General features: G+C 31.5%; 2 protein-coding genes and 1 long non-coding RNA gene across 6 annotated transcripts in view; 1 reads left to right on the forward strand and 2 right to left on the reverse strand.

Annotated features, from left to right (window-relative positions):
• LOC111699986 (ras-related protein Rab-30) overlaps positions 1–605 on the reverse strand; it is a gene marked incomplete in the record, with an annotated part of 5393 nt that extends 4788 nt beyond the window's left edge. For all 4 annotated transcript variants that reach the window (XR_002764875.1, XR_002764874.1, XM_023470794.1 and 1 more), the window contains 1 exon segment: positions 470–605. Coding sequence is in view for 2 of the 4 variants with exons in the window: in XM_023470794.1 (XP_023326562.1) it covers positions 470–496 (27 nt within the window).
• Positions 606–1617: 1012 nt separating this feature from the next.
• On the forward strand, positions 1618–7389 carry LOC111699979 (endoplasmic reticulum-Golgi intermediate compartment protein 1). The gene is made up of 7 exons (XM_023470784.1): positions 1618–1697; positions 2563–2699; positions 3028–3094; positions 3753–3845; positions 4076–4309; positions 4860–4963; positions 6714–7389. Exons 1-7 carry the CDS (start codon positions 1638–1640, stop codon positions 6889–6891), a joined length of 873 nt encoding a protein of 290 aa, XP_023326552.1. The 5' UTR covers positions 1618–1637; the 3' UTR covers positions 6892–7389.
• Positions 7390–13424: 6035 nt separating this feature from the next.
• On the reverse strand, positions 13425–14387 carry LOC111699980 (uncharacterized). The gene is made up of 2 exons (XR_002764872.1): positions 13861–14387; positions 13425–13728 (listed from the first exon to the last, which is right to left on the reverse strand). It is a non-coding gene; the product is annotated as an uncharacterized LOC111699980 (long non-coding RNA).
• Positions 14388–14399: the final 12 nt, after the last annotated feature.

Consider the following 14399-nt stretch of genomic DNA (forward strand, 5'->3'; position numbering starts at 1 on the left):
GAGGGGGTCCAAAAATCGTTCTCTAGGAATATACCCAGCGCTCGGCCCAGAACGTGTCTTAACCTAATAACTCTAAATACAAACTAATTTTATTGAAAATTGTTGAAATTGAAGGCCTGTACTGGCCACAGCGCTCGGCCCCTAGTCTGTCCTGCAGCGCTCATTCCAGAAATTTTCTAAGACAGACCCAAAACAGTGAAGTGGGACATTTTCAGTAAAGGTAACGGAGACAAATAGAAACCCTGTATAAATCTCTAAAATATTGTGATCAAAAACTAAAAATTAATCCATCAACGAAAACTCATAAATTCATTCAAAAACAAGAAAATAAATTTTAATTTTATTTGAACAAATTTTTCCACGTCTACAGCTGATGCAATTTCTTTAAAACCACAAAACCATCCTACATTAAATTTAAAAACAGTTTTTCAATGAAAAAATGTATCATTGTTATAGTCGATTTACTTACTTTAAAAAGATATTTATAGTCCTCCATTATTAAATAATTGTATGTATTATGTTTTAATCATAAAAACATGAGAGCTGTCTGCTTTACAACATCCTCGCACAGTTTATTATTTTTGACTGAATCCAAACCATGTATGACGACATTATTTGGTTTGGATCTATGAGTCATCAGACATTTCAAAATATTATTTCCTTATAAAACCAGTTTTATGTTCTATACATATATTTATACTTAAGATATAGTATTAGGTCCTTAAATGGCTCCTGCTATAATTACCCCCCCCATGCTACGTTTAACTGCAATGACCTCTAAAATTTAAAAAAAAAAATCCAAGGCCCCGAACATACATAAAAAGCTTACAATTATAATGAACAATCGATTTTATACATTTGATATAATTAAATTTCTTTTGTTATTTTTCAGTGTTAAGAAAAGGTATGCTTCTAAATTTTTAGCTTGAATAAAACTTAAAAATAAAAATATTTTTTTCAAGTAACTAAAACGGTTTTGAATGTCGTCATCTTGTAAGAAAAATCAATATTTTTGTTTACAAACAAATTGTAGCAATTCTGACCATTTCCAAGCCATTCTGATTTTGAAATAAAAAGAAAAATTCTAATTTAAAGTGCTTAAAATATGATAAAGAAAATACTAGACATATCGATGAATTCTTGATAATTATATTTGGAACCAAATTGTCATGTTTAAAATTCTCTTGTACGTTCATTAAATTTTCAAAATAATTCTAAATTTTCCTAGAATCTAGATAATTCAACCCTACACTTCACAATCTACTTTCTACTTTCCAGACCTTAAATTTTCTTTGCTTACAAGCACTTTATACCGGCGGGTTATTGTGAACATCTAAATGCTGTGGTCCAATGAGAAGCCAGGAAATATATTTGGACCAATGAGAGATTAGAAAAGTGTACGCTAGTTGACACGTATTTTCTCTACCTGACTGGAAATCAGCAAAGTTTTGTATGAGTAGGAAGTTATGATTTGGTGTTAATTATATCCTTAAAAATTCACATTTTTCGACAAATTTATATTTTTTATAGTCAAGTGTTTTTCTTTATGTATTAGAGATATATCTTGTGTAATTTTGTTTGAACATCTAAATCTGATATTTTTTGTTTGTTTCAGGATAGATAAAACTAAATTTAAAATGGGGTTCGACATAAAGAGAATGGACATTTACAGAAAGGTCCCTAAAGATCTGACACAGGTTAGCATATTTGCGAAAAAAAACAGAAAAGGAATTGAGTCTTTGCCACAAACTCGAATGTTATAATCCCTATAACTTTGCATCCTTATATGTCGTAGTCTATATTTTAAACTTTGAATTAGCTGTTAGATCAAATAATCTAAGTTTGAAATTTCAAAGGTTTACACCATTAGGCTTTAAACATATATGTAGGTATTTGCAAATATGAGTTTGTTTCAAAGGCTCAAATCCTTGATATTCTTGAAATAAACCATCTTCATTTTGAAAATAGATAACATTATAGATCCATTTGATTAAGACTAAATCATCGTAATGAGTTAATTAAATCCTCTAGATAGCATTATATAGTACATTTTATTATTGTTCAAAAATTGTCTCAAAATATCTTCATTTCTAAATTTCTCTTAAAGAAGCTAAACGGTCCTCGGTTACTCATGGTGGCAATGTAATATTTTATAATTTAAACACTAGAGTTACTGTCGGTTGCTATAGTTTATTTCGCTTCTTTTCTTAACATAAGGAGGTATATTCCTAGAGAACGGTTTTTGAACTCGCCCCCCCCCCTCCTATCAATTTTGTACATGGATCTTACAGAAAGTGTCTCAACTTAACCTAACACATGGCCGCAGCGCTCGACCCCCTAGCCATGCAGCTGTAAACTGATTTCTTTCTTTATCAAATCATTAAATAAGCCCTTAAAAGTTAAAATTAACGACAGAAGACTTAAAATAATCATTTATTAAGAGCTCCAGGTCGTTTTTACAGTATCATCCTTTACGGGAAACCCTTTAATATATATATATATACATACAGGATTTCAGGATTACTTTTATTTTTATTCATTACATCATGTTTTTGTTTTCAGCCTACTACCACCGGTGCTATTGTTTCTATCTGTTGCTGCATATTTATCGCTTCCATGTTATTTGTTGAACTGCTATGGTTCATATCTCCAGACATCAAATCCGAACTTATTGTCGAGAATAACGATCCAACAGAAAGGTAAAATTAGAAATCATATTTCTCTGAATAAAGGATTTTTTAATGATTTTTTACGAAATGTTAAAATTATGTTAAAATTATGTTTCTTTTGGCGCTCGCTATTCTAAACGATAATAAAAAAAATCATTTACAAAACTGAATTTGTTTTGGGGTTGTACTAAAAGTAAATCATTTATCTTCACAAATTCAGCAACCCCCCCCCCCAAAAAAAAAAGAAATACCCATTCTGTAGAAACTTTTTTTTAAAGATGGAGGGAGGGGATGAATGAGTTTTCATGAAAATATACAGTGCACACCATAGAACATAATTTATTAATAATACCTTTAGGATTCCAGTTCGAATAAACGTGAGTATCCCTAACATGCGCTGTGAGTTTTTAGGAATAGATATTCAGGTATATTGAACTAATTTGGAATTAACTAAAAATCAAGTTTAAAAAAATATTGTACTGTTAAAATGTAACTGTACGGTTTAAGTTATAATGAAAAACAACTGGTCAAGTATAAACAGCTGTGCTGTCAAAAGTATAATCAACTGTACTGCTTTAAATATTAAATGAACTGCTTTAAATATAAACAACTGTACTGCTTATGATGTTATTAGCTATACTGTTTAAAATACAATCAAAGCTGTACTGCCTGAAATTTAAACAACTGTACTGCTTAAAATATAAACTACTGAAATGCTTAAAATTTCAACAACTGTGCGTACTGCTTAAAATATAAGCAACTGAAATGCCTAAATTTTCAACAACTGTGCGTACTGCTTAAAATATAAGCAACTGAAATGCCTAAATTTTCAACAACTGTACGTACTGCTTAAAATATAAACAACTAAAATGCTTAAAATTTCAACAACTGTACGTACTGCTTAAAATATAAACAACTGAAATGCTTAAAATTTCAACAACTGTACGTACTGCTTAAAATATAAGCAACTGAAATGCCTAAATTTTCAACAACTGTACGTACTGCTTAAAATATAAACAACTAAAATGCCTAAAATTTAAACAACTGTACGTATTGCTTAAAATGAAACAACTTTACAACTAGGACGATCAAGGGCGGCATGAAGTAGGTTTTATAGAAAACACTGTAAAAACCCCTCTAGGAGATACTGGCTGCCTATTTGAGGCTAAATTTCAGGTAAAAATTAAATTAAGTTATTTCGCAATTAAAACCAAGCTTCGAATTTAATGGTCAACGTAATTTTAAGTGCCATCTACAATTCTCGAAAGAACCATTTTACTTTCATGTGAGATTTGATTCCGTTAATAGTGTGGCTTTCCTCCGTCTGAATAATTTAATTGGAACCCAATGATAAAATACTAAAATGGAAATATTTTGGGAAAAAAGGTTGACTTATTTTTCCCCAGGTAAACAAAGTTCCTGGGAACTTTCACCTCTCCACACACTCAGTAGATGTCCAGCCGGACCAGTACGATTTTGCGCATGAAATCCACGAAATCTCATTTGGCAGTAAAATCCGCAAAATCAGCGCCAAGAACATTCGCAGCAGCTTTAACCCTCTCGGGGGCAGGAGCAGGCTGGATGGGAACAGTTTGGAGTCTCATGAATATATTATGAGAATAGTTCCAACTACATACGAGGCAAGATGTTTTTTCGTCAACATTTAAATTTTTATGCTGTTTATCAAGCTCAGATTACAAATGCATTTTATTGCATTAGGTTCAGACATTTTTTTAATTATTTTTCTTAATTATTGATTAACACAAAGTTTTGTCCCTAAGCAATTGAAATTCCAAATTAATTCTTTATCAATATATAAATTTGGCTTGTCTGTTTTTTTGTCTGTCTGTCTGTATCCAATAAACGTCAAAATGGCTGAACCGATCGGGCCCAAATTTTTTGTGGGACATCACGTGACCACAGGGAAGGTTTATGAATGATAAAATTTTTTTAAAAATGCGTTTTTAAGGTTTTTAATTATGTAAAAAAATTAAATTCTTGAAAATCCGCGAATTTTAATTTTTTCTTCTTTGTTTTAAATGTAAACAAAAAGATCATGTTCACAATTTAAATAGAAGATGGGGGCGAAGCGCCCTAAAAGCCTAGTTTACATAAATTTTACTTATGATATCCGTTAAATTTTAAGTTTTTTTATAAATTCAAAAGAACTCATTAATATTCTACTTTCAGGATTTGAATGGATTTAAGCTGACCGCTTTCCAATATACATACGCGTACAGATCCCATATATCTTTTGGACACGGAGGCAGGGTTATTCCTGCTCTCTGGTTCAGGTATATTCCTTCAGGGGTCGATATTTACTACAGACCCTTATTTTAAACATCGCCTCCCTCCCAGGGAGTGAGGAATGGAAGGGAGATATAACTTACGCGAACGGTACTCCTTTTGTATAAGAAATATTTAGAATAGGTTATTGTATACGCGGTAAATGTACATTGTACATCGGACAAATATTTCTTATTCAAATGAAGTGCCCGCCTGCAAAGTATGTATCATATGGTACCGCGTCAGTTATATCTCCCTTCTATTCTTTACTCCCTGCTCCCTCCTCATATGTTTCAAAGTTCTGCAAGTGGAGCCCAAAATTTAAGTTTTTTTTTGTGCTGTATTTTGACCGAATTAATTTTTAGGAAAATTATTCAAAAAGAAGTTTGATTGGTGAAGGCCCATTTTCATTATTACTGTTTCTTAAAGACAAACCCCTCTCCCTACAGAAAATATAACCCATGGCCGAATTTAAAGAACCTAAGCAGCGTCTCAAATTTGAGATGCGGCTCAAACATGGTTGGTTCCACCTGAAATTGTATTCAGTGTTTAGAGATTTAAGCCGGTGTTCAATTGGAATCGGTTTTTAATCAAAAGAAAAGACTATTTCAAATTGCATACAATCCTAAACATTTAACTTATTTTTCAACAATTTTTTAAAAAATAGTAAAGTTGAAAAACTGTAAGATTGTCTTTAATAACACTAACAGTAAACAGTAACCACTCTTTAATAAAAGTAAAAAATAACAATTTTCTTCATTTTAAAATTCATCCAATAAGCCATTATAAATGATAATTCTAAAGCAGATTGTGAGGTTTTATAATCTTGTTTTTAAACTCATATTTCTTCCGTATCAACAGTTAATACATTCATCAAGAAAACAGGTTGTAAATGTAAACATAAAAGGAAACCTGCATCTCTATGTTTTTATTCACAGAAACTGGTGTAAAAGGTTCATGAAAAAGTAGATTACTTAAAAGTCTGAAGTTTATTTACTAATGTCCCATTTAAAAAAATTCTAGTTCTAAAGGGATTGTCGGCGAACTTACAATTATCCATCATTTGTTTTATTCCTGATTCACAGCGGTGTCCGTGAAACCTTTGTCTGACTGAAAATCATCTAGCATTCTTTATGTTCTATCCGATAAATTACTTACGGACGTATGCAGCATAGACATTAAAAATTTGCAATCCGATAAAGGACTGAAAGGTAATTATGTGAATCCGGCATTTATGCTATAAATTGAGGGTCAGTTGGGTCACTTGAAAATTGGATCGACAGTCTCTTTTAAACTCTCACCCAGCTTTTTCGTTGCAATCTTTTTTACTTAATTCTGCACTTAACAAACTTATTTTGTTTCGCCTGAGCTGAAAACTTTAGAATGGTGGATATAGAGATTAATGCTTGATCCTCTCTTTTTCTTAATATCGAGACTAACCTAGTCTTGCACTTGTTACCTAAAAAGTGTATAAAATTCAACCAATCAGAGTCGCGTATATTAAAGCCGATAAATTTGAAATTTTGCGCGCCATTTAAGATTAATATACAGAAGCTGGAGGAACTCTCTAATTTTAAAAACCGGTTTTTGATTTTTCTCTACTATATTCAAGAAAGAACAGTATAAGAAGAAAAATCAAAGTATGTCCATTGGATACTCAGATCAAGTGATCGAGATTCTAAAGTTTTCAGCTCTGATCCTTTCCTTTTTAATTTTCCTATACAAACATTTCTATGCTTTAACTCGTAATATTTTTAGATACGATTTGAACCCTATAACTGTCCGCTATCACGAGGACCGGCCACCACTTTACCACTTCCTGACCACCATCTGTGCAATCGTCGGCGGAACCTTCACCGTGGCCGGGATCATCGACTCTTGTATCTTCAGCGCTACCGAGATCCTAAAGAAGTTCGAACTAGGAAAACTGAGCTAAATACAAAGATGAATCTAAACTATTATCTGTGATCTGGTTTAACGGACTTTAGCCAAGTGGAATCCATTTCAGTGCTAGCACAAGCGCCAATTTGTTTTGTATCAGCCGCCATTTTTAATTTCCTAACTTGGCGCATTTTTTTATATTTTTTGCCAGCAGTAGTAACGCCATCACCATCCCCCCCTTAATTTTTTTTAACAGTACTAGCATCAACATTTTTCCTTTAATGGGAGTGTAAGAGGGGGGGGGGGGTAAAAATAAATCCTCTTTTAGAGGAATCTTTTTAGATCAATGTTTATTGTGCGTTTTTGACTTTATTTGTTTTAAAAAAGTGTGATTTTTCTCTCATCTTACTTATGTGTAGACTTTTGAATAGTTGGTCTTGAGCAACAAATCCATAAACTTAAACTTGCTTTCATGCTTTTTCTCTTCAAACACCTTGAGTGCCTGTACAGTGTACATAATGTTTAACAGTACAGTACAGTACAGTGCAGTACAGTACAGTACAGTACAGTACAGTACAGTACAGTACAGTACAGTACAGTACAGTACAGTACAGTACAGTACAGTACATAGATGTTTATTTTATATTTGAAAATTTTACTTTTATATATACTAAATGTTTTTCGTGTTAATTTTTTGCTAGTTTATTAAAAGATTTTTTTTTGACATTTTTAGTTTTTTTTTCGACATTAGAAATTTCACAACCCCTTCCTGACATTTATTTTTTATACTGAACTTAGAAAATGTTTTTAATAATCAGGAAAAGTCCACTTGAGACAAATTTGAGAATTTAAAATAAAAATTTTCTCACTCTAATTTTTTCTCACAAAAATTATTTAAACTTTGACCTTGTTTTGCCCCATAAACACTCAGCACAACAAGATTGTAAATTGTTCAAATGTTTGTCAACATTATACAGTTTAGTGTATTGTATACCGTTTATTGTACAGTTCACAGTTACATGTACAGTAGTGTACAGTTCACCGTTCAGTGCACAGTACACAACAAATTAAACTGTACCCAATTCAGTGCAAACTACACAGCTAAGTGTACATTTCACAGTTCAGTGTACAGTATTCAGCAAGTTTTACCGTACCCGGTACAGTGCAGTACACAGTTAAGAAGTACAGTTTACGGAACAGAGTACAGTTCCCATTTTTATAATATTTACTTTTAAAAAATTTATTTCCAGACTGAAAATGGTGACCGACGTTCAGCTGGCAATATTTGCGAATATGTTGGGTAAGCTATTTCAGAATTTGAAGAGATTTTCATTGTTCTTTCACACTGAATCCCATTATTATAAATATTAAGCTAAAGTTTTTTACATGTTGAATTGGGAATCGCCAAGATGCGTCTCGAAACACTGAATGTACATTTGAAGGCTGAAAACTAATTTTTATGATTTTAACGTTTATGAACTCGGTGTATTAGGCGGATATTTTTATACCCATATTAATAATTTTCTTTTCTCTCTTTATCAGATATTGTTTTTAACTTATTGTTGAAAACGTCTTTCTAATCCTTGTAAGCCATGTTTTAAAGGGACTGTAAGCGTAATTTCAAGTGACACTCGATGCAAAGATGGCAATGTCCGATTTACAATGGTACCTTTAAAACTATTGTCGCTCAATAATGTGAAAGAATTGGTCCTTTTTCTAGTTCAAAAGTGTTAAAATTTTATTAGTCCTATTTCCTATGTTTTCTTAGAGTAGAAATGCGCAAGTCACTTTTGCAGAGAACCCACCATTGTAAACAATAAATTTTGAAAATCATAAACATTGATATTTAATACGTACTTGATCCGACAACGTTTTCAAGGGTACAATTGAGTTTCACTTTTTTTAAAGTAAAGCCTAAGGTCCTACAATTGCATAAGTTGTATAAATTAAAGATTTTAATGAGATTATTAATTTTTAATGACCTATCAAAATAACAACAAACAATCATACTTGTGAATTAAGATTTTGTTTATTTCTTTAAACTTCTTTTCTATATAAATCCAACAAAAAAAGTGAATATTGAACATTGAAATACATTTTTTTATCTTAAAGACGGACACCTATGGCATTCCTTCCAATCAGTAAAATGTCATCTATCTATTGGCTGTCTACTTGGGTGTCCGATCATAACTCATAAACCCTGAACCGATTTGATTTGCCTCAAATTTTGATTGGAGAACTCGATAAAATACGGGGTTTATTAGTTTTCTAAGTTAAATATGTTGACTTTTACAGAAAATGCGTAGATTCCAAATAAATAAAAAAAAATTAAATTGTACTTTATTATATTTTGTATTATTAGGTGTTACCCTATTCCTTCTGGTGGTTTTATACCACTACATTGCTTCTAATTCAAGGCTTTGAAATCCAGGTTAGTTTAAACCACTAAACAGTTTAACTTATTTAGTCAAGTTTAACTTATTTAGGTCAGGTTAACTCGTTCAGTTTGATTTAACTCGTGTTAAATATTGAGACCAATCATTTTTATTCCTAGTGAACAGAATTCTTAGTGAATAGAATTCGTAGTGAACAAAATTCCTAGTGAATCGAATTCCTAGTGAATAGAGTTCCTAGTGAATAGAATTCCTAGTGAATAGAACTCCTAGTGAATAGAATTCCTTGTGAATAGAATTCCTAGTGAACAGAATTCCTAGTGAATAGAATTCCTAGTGAATAGAATTTCTAGTGAATAGAATTACTAGTGAATAGAACTCCTTGTGAATAGAACTCCTAGTGAATAGAATTTCTAGTGAATAGAATTCCTAGTGAATAGAACTCCTCGTGGATAGAATTCCTAGTGAATAGAACTCATAGTGAATAGAATTCCTAGTGAATATAACTCCTAGTGAATAGAATTTCTAGTGAATAGAATTACGAGTGAATAGAACTCCTAGTGAATAAAACTCCTAGTGAATAGAATTCCTAGTGAATAGAATTCCTAGTGAATAGAATTCCTAGTGAATAGAACTCCTAGTGAATAGAACTCCTAGTGAATAGAATTTCTAGTGAATAGAACTCCTAGTGAACAGAATTCCTAGTGAATAGAATTACTAGTGAATAGGACTCCTAGTGAATAGAACTCCTAGTAAAAAGAATTTCTAGTGAATAGAATTTCTAGTGAATAGAACTCCTAGTGAATAGAACTCCTAGTGAACAGAATTCCTCGTGAATAGAATTCCTCGTGAATAGAACTCCTAGTGAATAGAACTCCTAGTGAATAGAATTTCTAGTGAATAGAATTACTAGTGAATAGAACTCCTAGTGAATAGAATTCCTAGTGAACAGAATTCCTAGTGAACATTATTCCTAGTGAATTGAATTACAAGTGAATATAATTCCTAGTGAATAGAATTCCTAGTGAATAGAATTCCTAGTGAATAGAATTACTAGTGGATAGAACTCCTAGTGAATAGAACTCCTAGTGAATAGAACTCCTAGTGAATATAATTCCTAGTGAATAGAACTCCTAGTGAATAGAACTCCTAGTGAATAGAACTCCTAGTGAATAGAACTCCTAGTGAATAGAATTACTAGTGAATAGAATTTCGTTAAATTCAGTTTTTAAGATTTTTCTTTAATATAAAATAATTATGTAATTTAATTACTATTTTTATAAGTCCATTTAGTTAATTTGAGCACGAAAATTTCATAAAATTGCATTGTAACAAGTGTCCCCCAGCTGATATTAAATAATTTTAATTTTTATTTATGCCTTTAATTTTTACACAAAAACCAGAGGCCGGAAGTAAGGTTAAAGATTCTACAACGCGGTTTATATGGAAAAAGTTGATTTAAAGCGATTATGTTATATCGTGTAAATTGACCGATTGCTTTTTGCGTTTTCTTTCCGACGATCTTCATTATTAATAATCTACAGTAAAATCAAATTTTTTCAAACTCGAGATTACACCTTTATGCGGAATACGTAAGTGTTGTAATTTTCGATTTTAATGCTTTAATTTCGTAAATTTTTAAGAATCTAGGGTATATGATTCAATTATAAATTGAAAACTCTGGAATTGGAAGACGACTTTTGCGCTCAAGTTATAACTTTAAAAATTCCTAGTAGCATGGGACACAACAATTGTGCAGTGTAAACAGACCCATTTAACTTAAATAGTGATCAGTGTTTAGCAAAAACTATTTTCTTTGTAACAACATCAAATACCCTTGAGCATTGCTATAAAGTCGTCTTTCTATTTCAGATCACTGTACGATACATAATTTGACAATTACTAAGAAGTTTCCCTTTTAATTTTGAATGAGATAATTTTGGGCAAACTACCCCTTTAATGTTGATAAATATAAATATATTGATAGATAATTTCACTTTATCTTGTATGTTCAGTTTTTGGAGCTGTGTGGGTGTTGCATCATGAAGTTGAACCTCTAATCTGTTTTTTCACTTATGTTTTTCTATTCAATAAAAGTTTCAAATGAATAAATATTTGTTTTATTGTGCAAGATTGAAGACTGATAATAGAGTGTGCACCTACACTCACTATATCCTTATTTTTTAGGTAGCGTTCAAACTCTGTTACATGAATGCCGCAATGAATTAAAAGAGAGATTAGTATATATTTTAGGGTAAGGTTAGGTTTAGACACTTTCTGTGCTGCGCGCCGCGGCTAGGACAGACTCGGGGGCCGAGCGCCGCGGCTAGAGCTGGCTTTTTCTCTGTCTTATAATTCATTGCGGCATTCTCGGTAACACAGATTGGCCGCTGCCTTTTTTATATTTTGGTTAAAAAAAAAAGTTTATCCAACTTTCAAAGACGATCAAAACTATTTTAAAAATTGTCAATTTAAAATTGTGAAAGCAAAATCAATGTAACTAAAATACTTTTTTCCTTGGGTAGATTTACTGTAAGCGTATTTTCAATTTACCCTCTATGCAGGGATGGCAATTTTCTATTTACCCTACCTCGAAACATTTTTCTGATAAAAAATTAATTAAATATCAATGTTTTTAAATTTCAAAAGAAACGTAGTATTTTCTTTGTGGTTTCTTCACAAATGTGATATGCGCATTTATACTTCAGTAAAGGGTAACTATGTTTATCGGGCATTGTCATCTTTGGATGGTGTGTCGCTTGATATTACGCTTACTGCCCCTTTAATATAATTAACGGGATGGCTGTTGTAATAAAGAAAATCTATGATTGCAAGGGGCATTTAAATATTTTTCAATGTTTTGACAAATTTCCGCGATTTTCTGTGGTTTGCGGATTTCATATTTTTATTTTAGAAACCGTTATTATATTGCACTGTAACCCAAACCTTTAGAAACATCTAAAACAATTATAAGGGTTTTATACTAATACACTTAATCTCAGTAATTGTAGAACTAATTAATTTGTCATGAAATATGTGGCTATAAAGAGCTCCATGCGATTAAAATCCAAATATGGTTTAAACTGGACTGTCATTCATTCGAATTATTGTTTGTTTAAACTACTACGTCTTAACCTAACCTAACTAATACATACATTTGAAGTTTATTTTTTAGTTCATTTGAACCGGCCCCCTAGACTGTCCTACTCGCAGCGCTCTGCCCAGAAATAGCTCTTAGCCTAACTTAACCTTAATTAATACACACGTGTTAACAATTTTCTGGGTTATTTAAAAAAAAATTCGTGTTCATTTAGAAATATTTTTGAACTTTTTTGTTAATTTGAACTATTTTTATTTTCTTTGTAATTGTTTTAACTATATCTTTAATTGTTTGCTAACAATTCATTCGAATTATAACAAAATTTGAAAACTGAAATTATAGGTAAATTATAGTTCTTACGAGCAAGTAGTGTGTTGCTTTGAACTACAGGATATGACGTCATGTCATTAGTTCAAATGAACAATAGTTCTAACGACTGTAGTTCAAACAGGTATCCACCGTTAAACTATACCAAAACTTGATTAATTATAAGAATCGTAATATTGGAACTATTTTTATTACCTGAGGCCGAATTTAAAGAATTTGAGCCGGGGCTCAAATATGGTTGGTTCCCTAACTCTATTCAATGTTTCATGATTTGAGCTGGCGTTTTTGAAACCATAGGACAAAGAAAATATTCTTAATTTTCTTATATTTTGTTTATTCTCTATTATGGTTTCGATTAAGTGGTTTGCGGATATATGTTGCAGTGACAAAATGGAAAAACTAAAATTTAGCATTTTTTTAATAAGTTAGAACAATCACACACAGTGTCATCTTGAACTTAGGTCTTCAGATCTTGTAAAGTCTTGTCCTTTATGAGAAAACTTTTCATGTGATAATTCAAATACTTTGCTTGTCTGTCTGTTACTTTGGTTCCAATAAACTTCAAAACGGCTAAACGGATCAGACTCAAATTTGTGTGGGACCTCGCATGATCAGAGGGAAGGTTTCTGTATGGAAAGGATTTTAAAAATTTGCCATAAAAAAGGTGGAGTGACATTTAAAAGTAAAATCGAAGATGGGCGCCTGGAAGCCTATACTTTATTTTAAGCCAACCATCCAGAAACTTTTGTTAACCGTCAAATTTACATGTTCATTTATCAACTAAACATATATTTCATCATTTCATTTGAACATATAGTTAATGTAACATTTTAGGGATAAAATCTAAATTTACATGATGTAAAATTGCACACATATTATTGATAAACATTAAAGATAAATTTAAAATGCAATAAATAAATCAAGGTTCAAGCTGTTACATTAAAAAAAATAAAATTGTCGTCAAAAAATAAAAATATAAGTATCACATTTATTTGTTAGTAGGAAACATTTCTTTAAAGAGACGCACTAAGCAAAATATCAATGCCGGATTCACAACGGTACTCTTGGAACCCTATATCGGATAAAAAATGTTGCAGATAATGTCGTTTTTATAGATTTAAAATGATTGGTTCCCCTAAGTTTCTTGCAGTAGAAATGCGCAAGTCACTTTTTATATACCTTAATATGTAATTCATAATCATACCTGATTTGACAAGGTTTAAGGACACCGTTGTGAATCGAGCATTAGTATTTTTGCATGAAGGGTTCCTTAAAATTACGCTTATAGTTTCTTGAAGTTTAGCAATAACAATATTATTAATAATAATTCATTATCATCATTATCGATGACAGGGGAGTTACAACCGAATAGCTGATAACACAAAACCTGCTAGATTTTTTAAACAAGTTTTGTATAATATATATTTAATTGTTTGATCACTGATCACTGATCAATGATCAGTGTATAAAGGAATGTGGGAAACTATTTATGAATTTAAGATCTTTGTTTCTTTAAAAGTTTAAATTTTTCTTAAGATACTTGATCTTAAAATGATTTCCTTAGATGATCGCTTATTTTCTTAACAAATCGTTGATTATCCGAGAAGATCGTTGATTATCTCAAAGAATCGCTGATTATCCGAGAAGATCGTTGATTATCTCAAAGGATCGCTGATTATCCGAGAAGATCGTTGATTATCTCAAAGGATCGCTGATTATCCGAGAAGATCGTTGATAGGGGGG

Source organism: Eurytemora carolleeae, unplaced genomic scaffold, assembly GCF_000591075.1.
Source record: "Eurytemora carolleeae unplaced genomic scaffold, Eaff_2.0 scaffold375, whole genome shotgun sequence".
NCBI lineage: Eukaryota > Metazoa > Arthropoda > Copepoda > Calanoida > Temoridae > Eurytemora > Eurytemora carolleeae.

What these genes read in the sequence shown, in the direction of transcription:
- LOC111699979 (XM_023470784.1), top strand. Translation starts at nt 1,638, where the DNA reads ATGGGGTTCGACATAAAGAGAATGGACATTTACAGAAAGGTCCCTAAA. An exon ending in TCCCTAAAGATCTGACACAG is followed by an intron (nt 1,698 to 2,562) that starts GTTAGCATATTT and finishes TTTTGTTTTCAG; the next exon opens with CCTACTACCACCGGTGCTAT. An exon ending in TAGTTCCAACTACATACGAG is followed by an intron (nt 4,310 to 4,859) that starts GCAAGATGTTTT and finishes TTCTACTTTCAG; the next exon opens with GATTTGAATGGATTTAAGCT.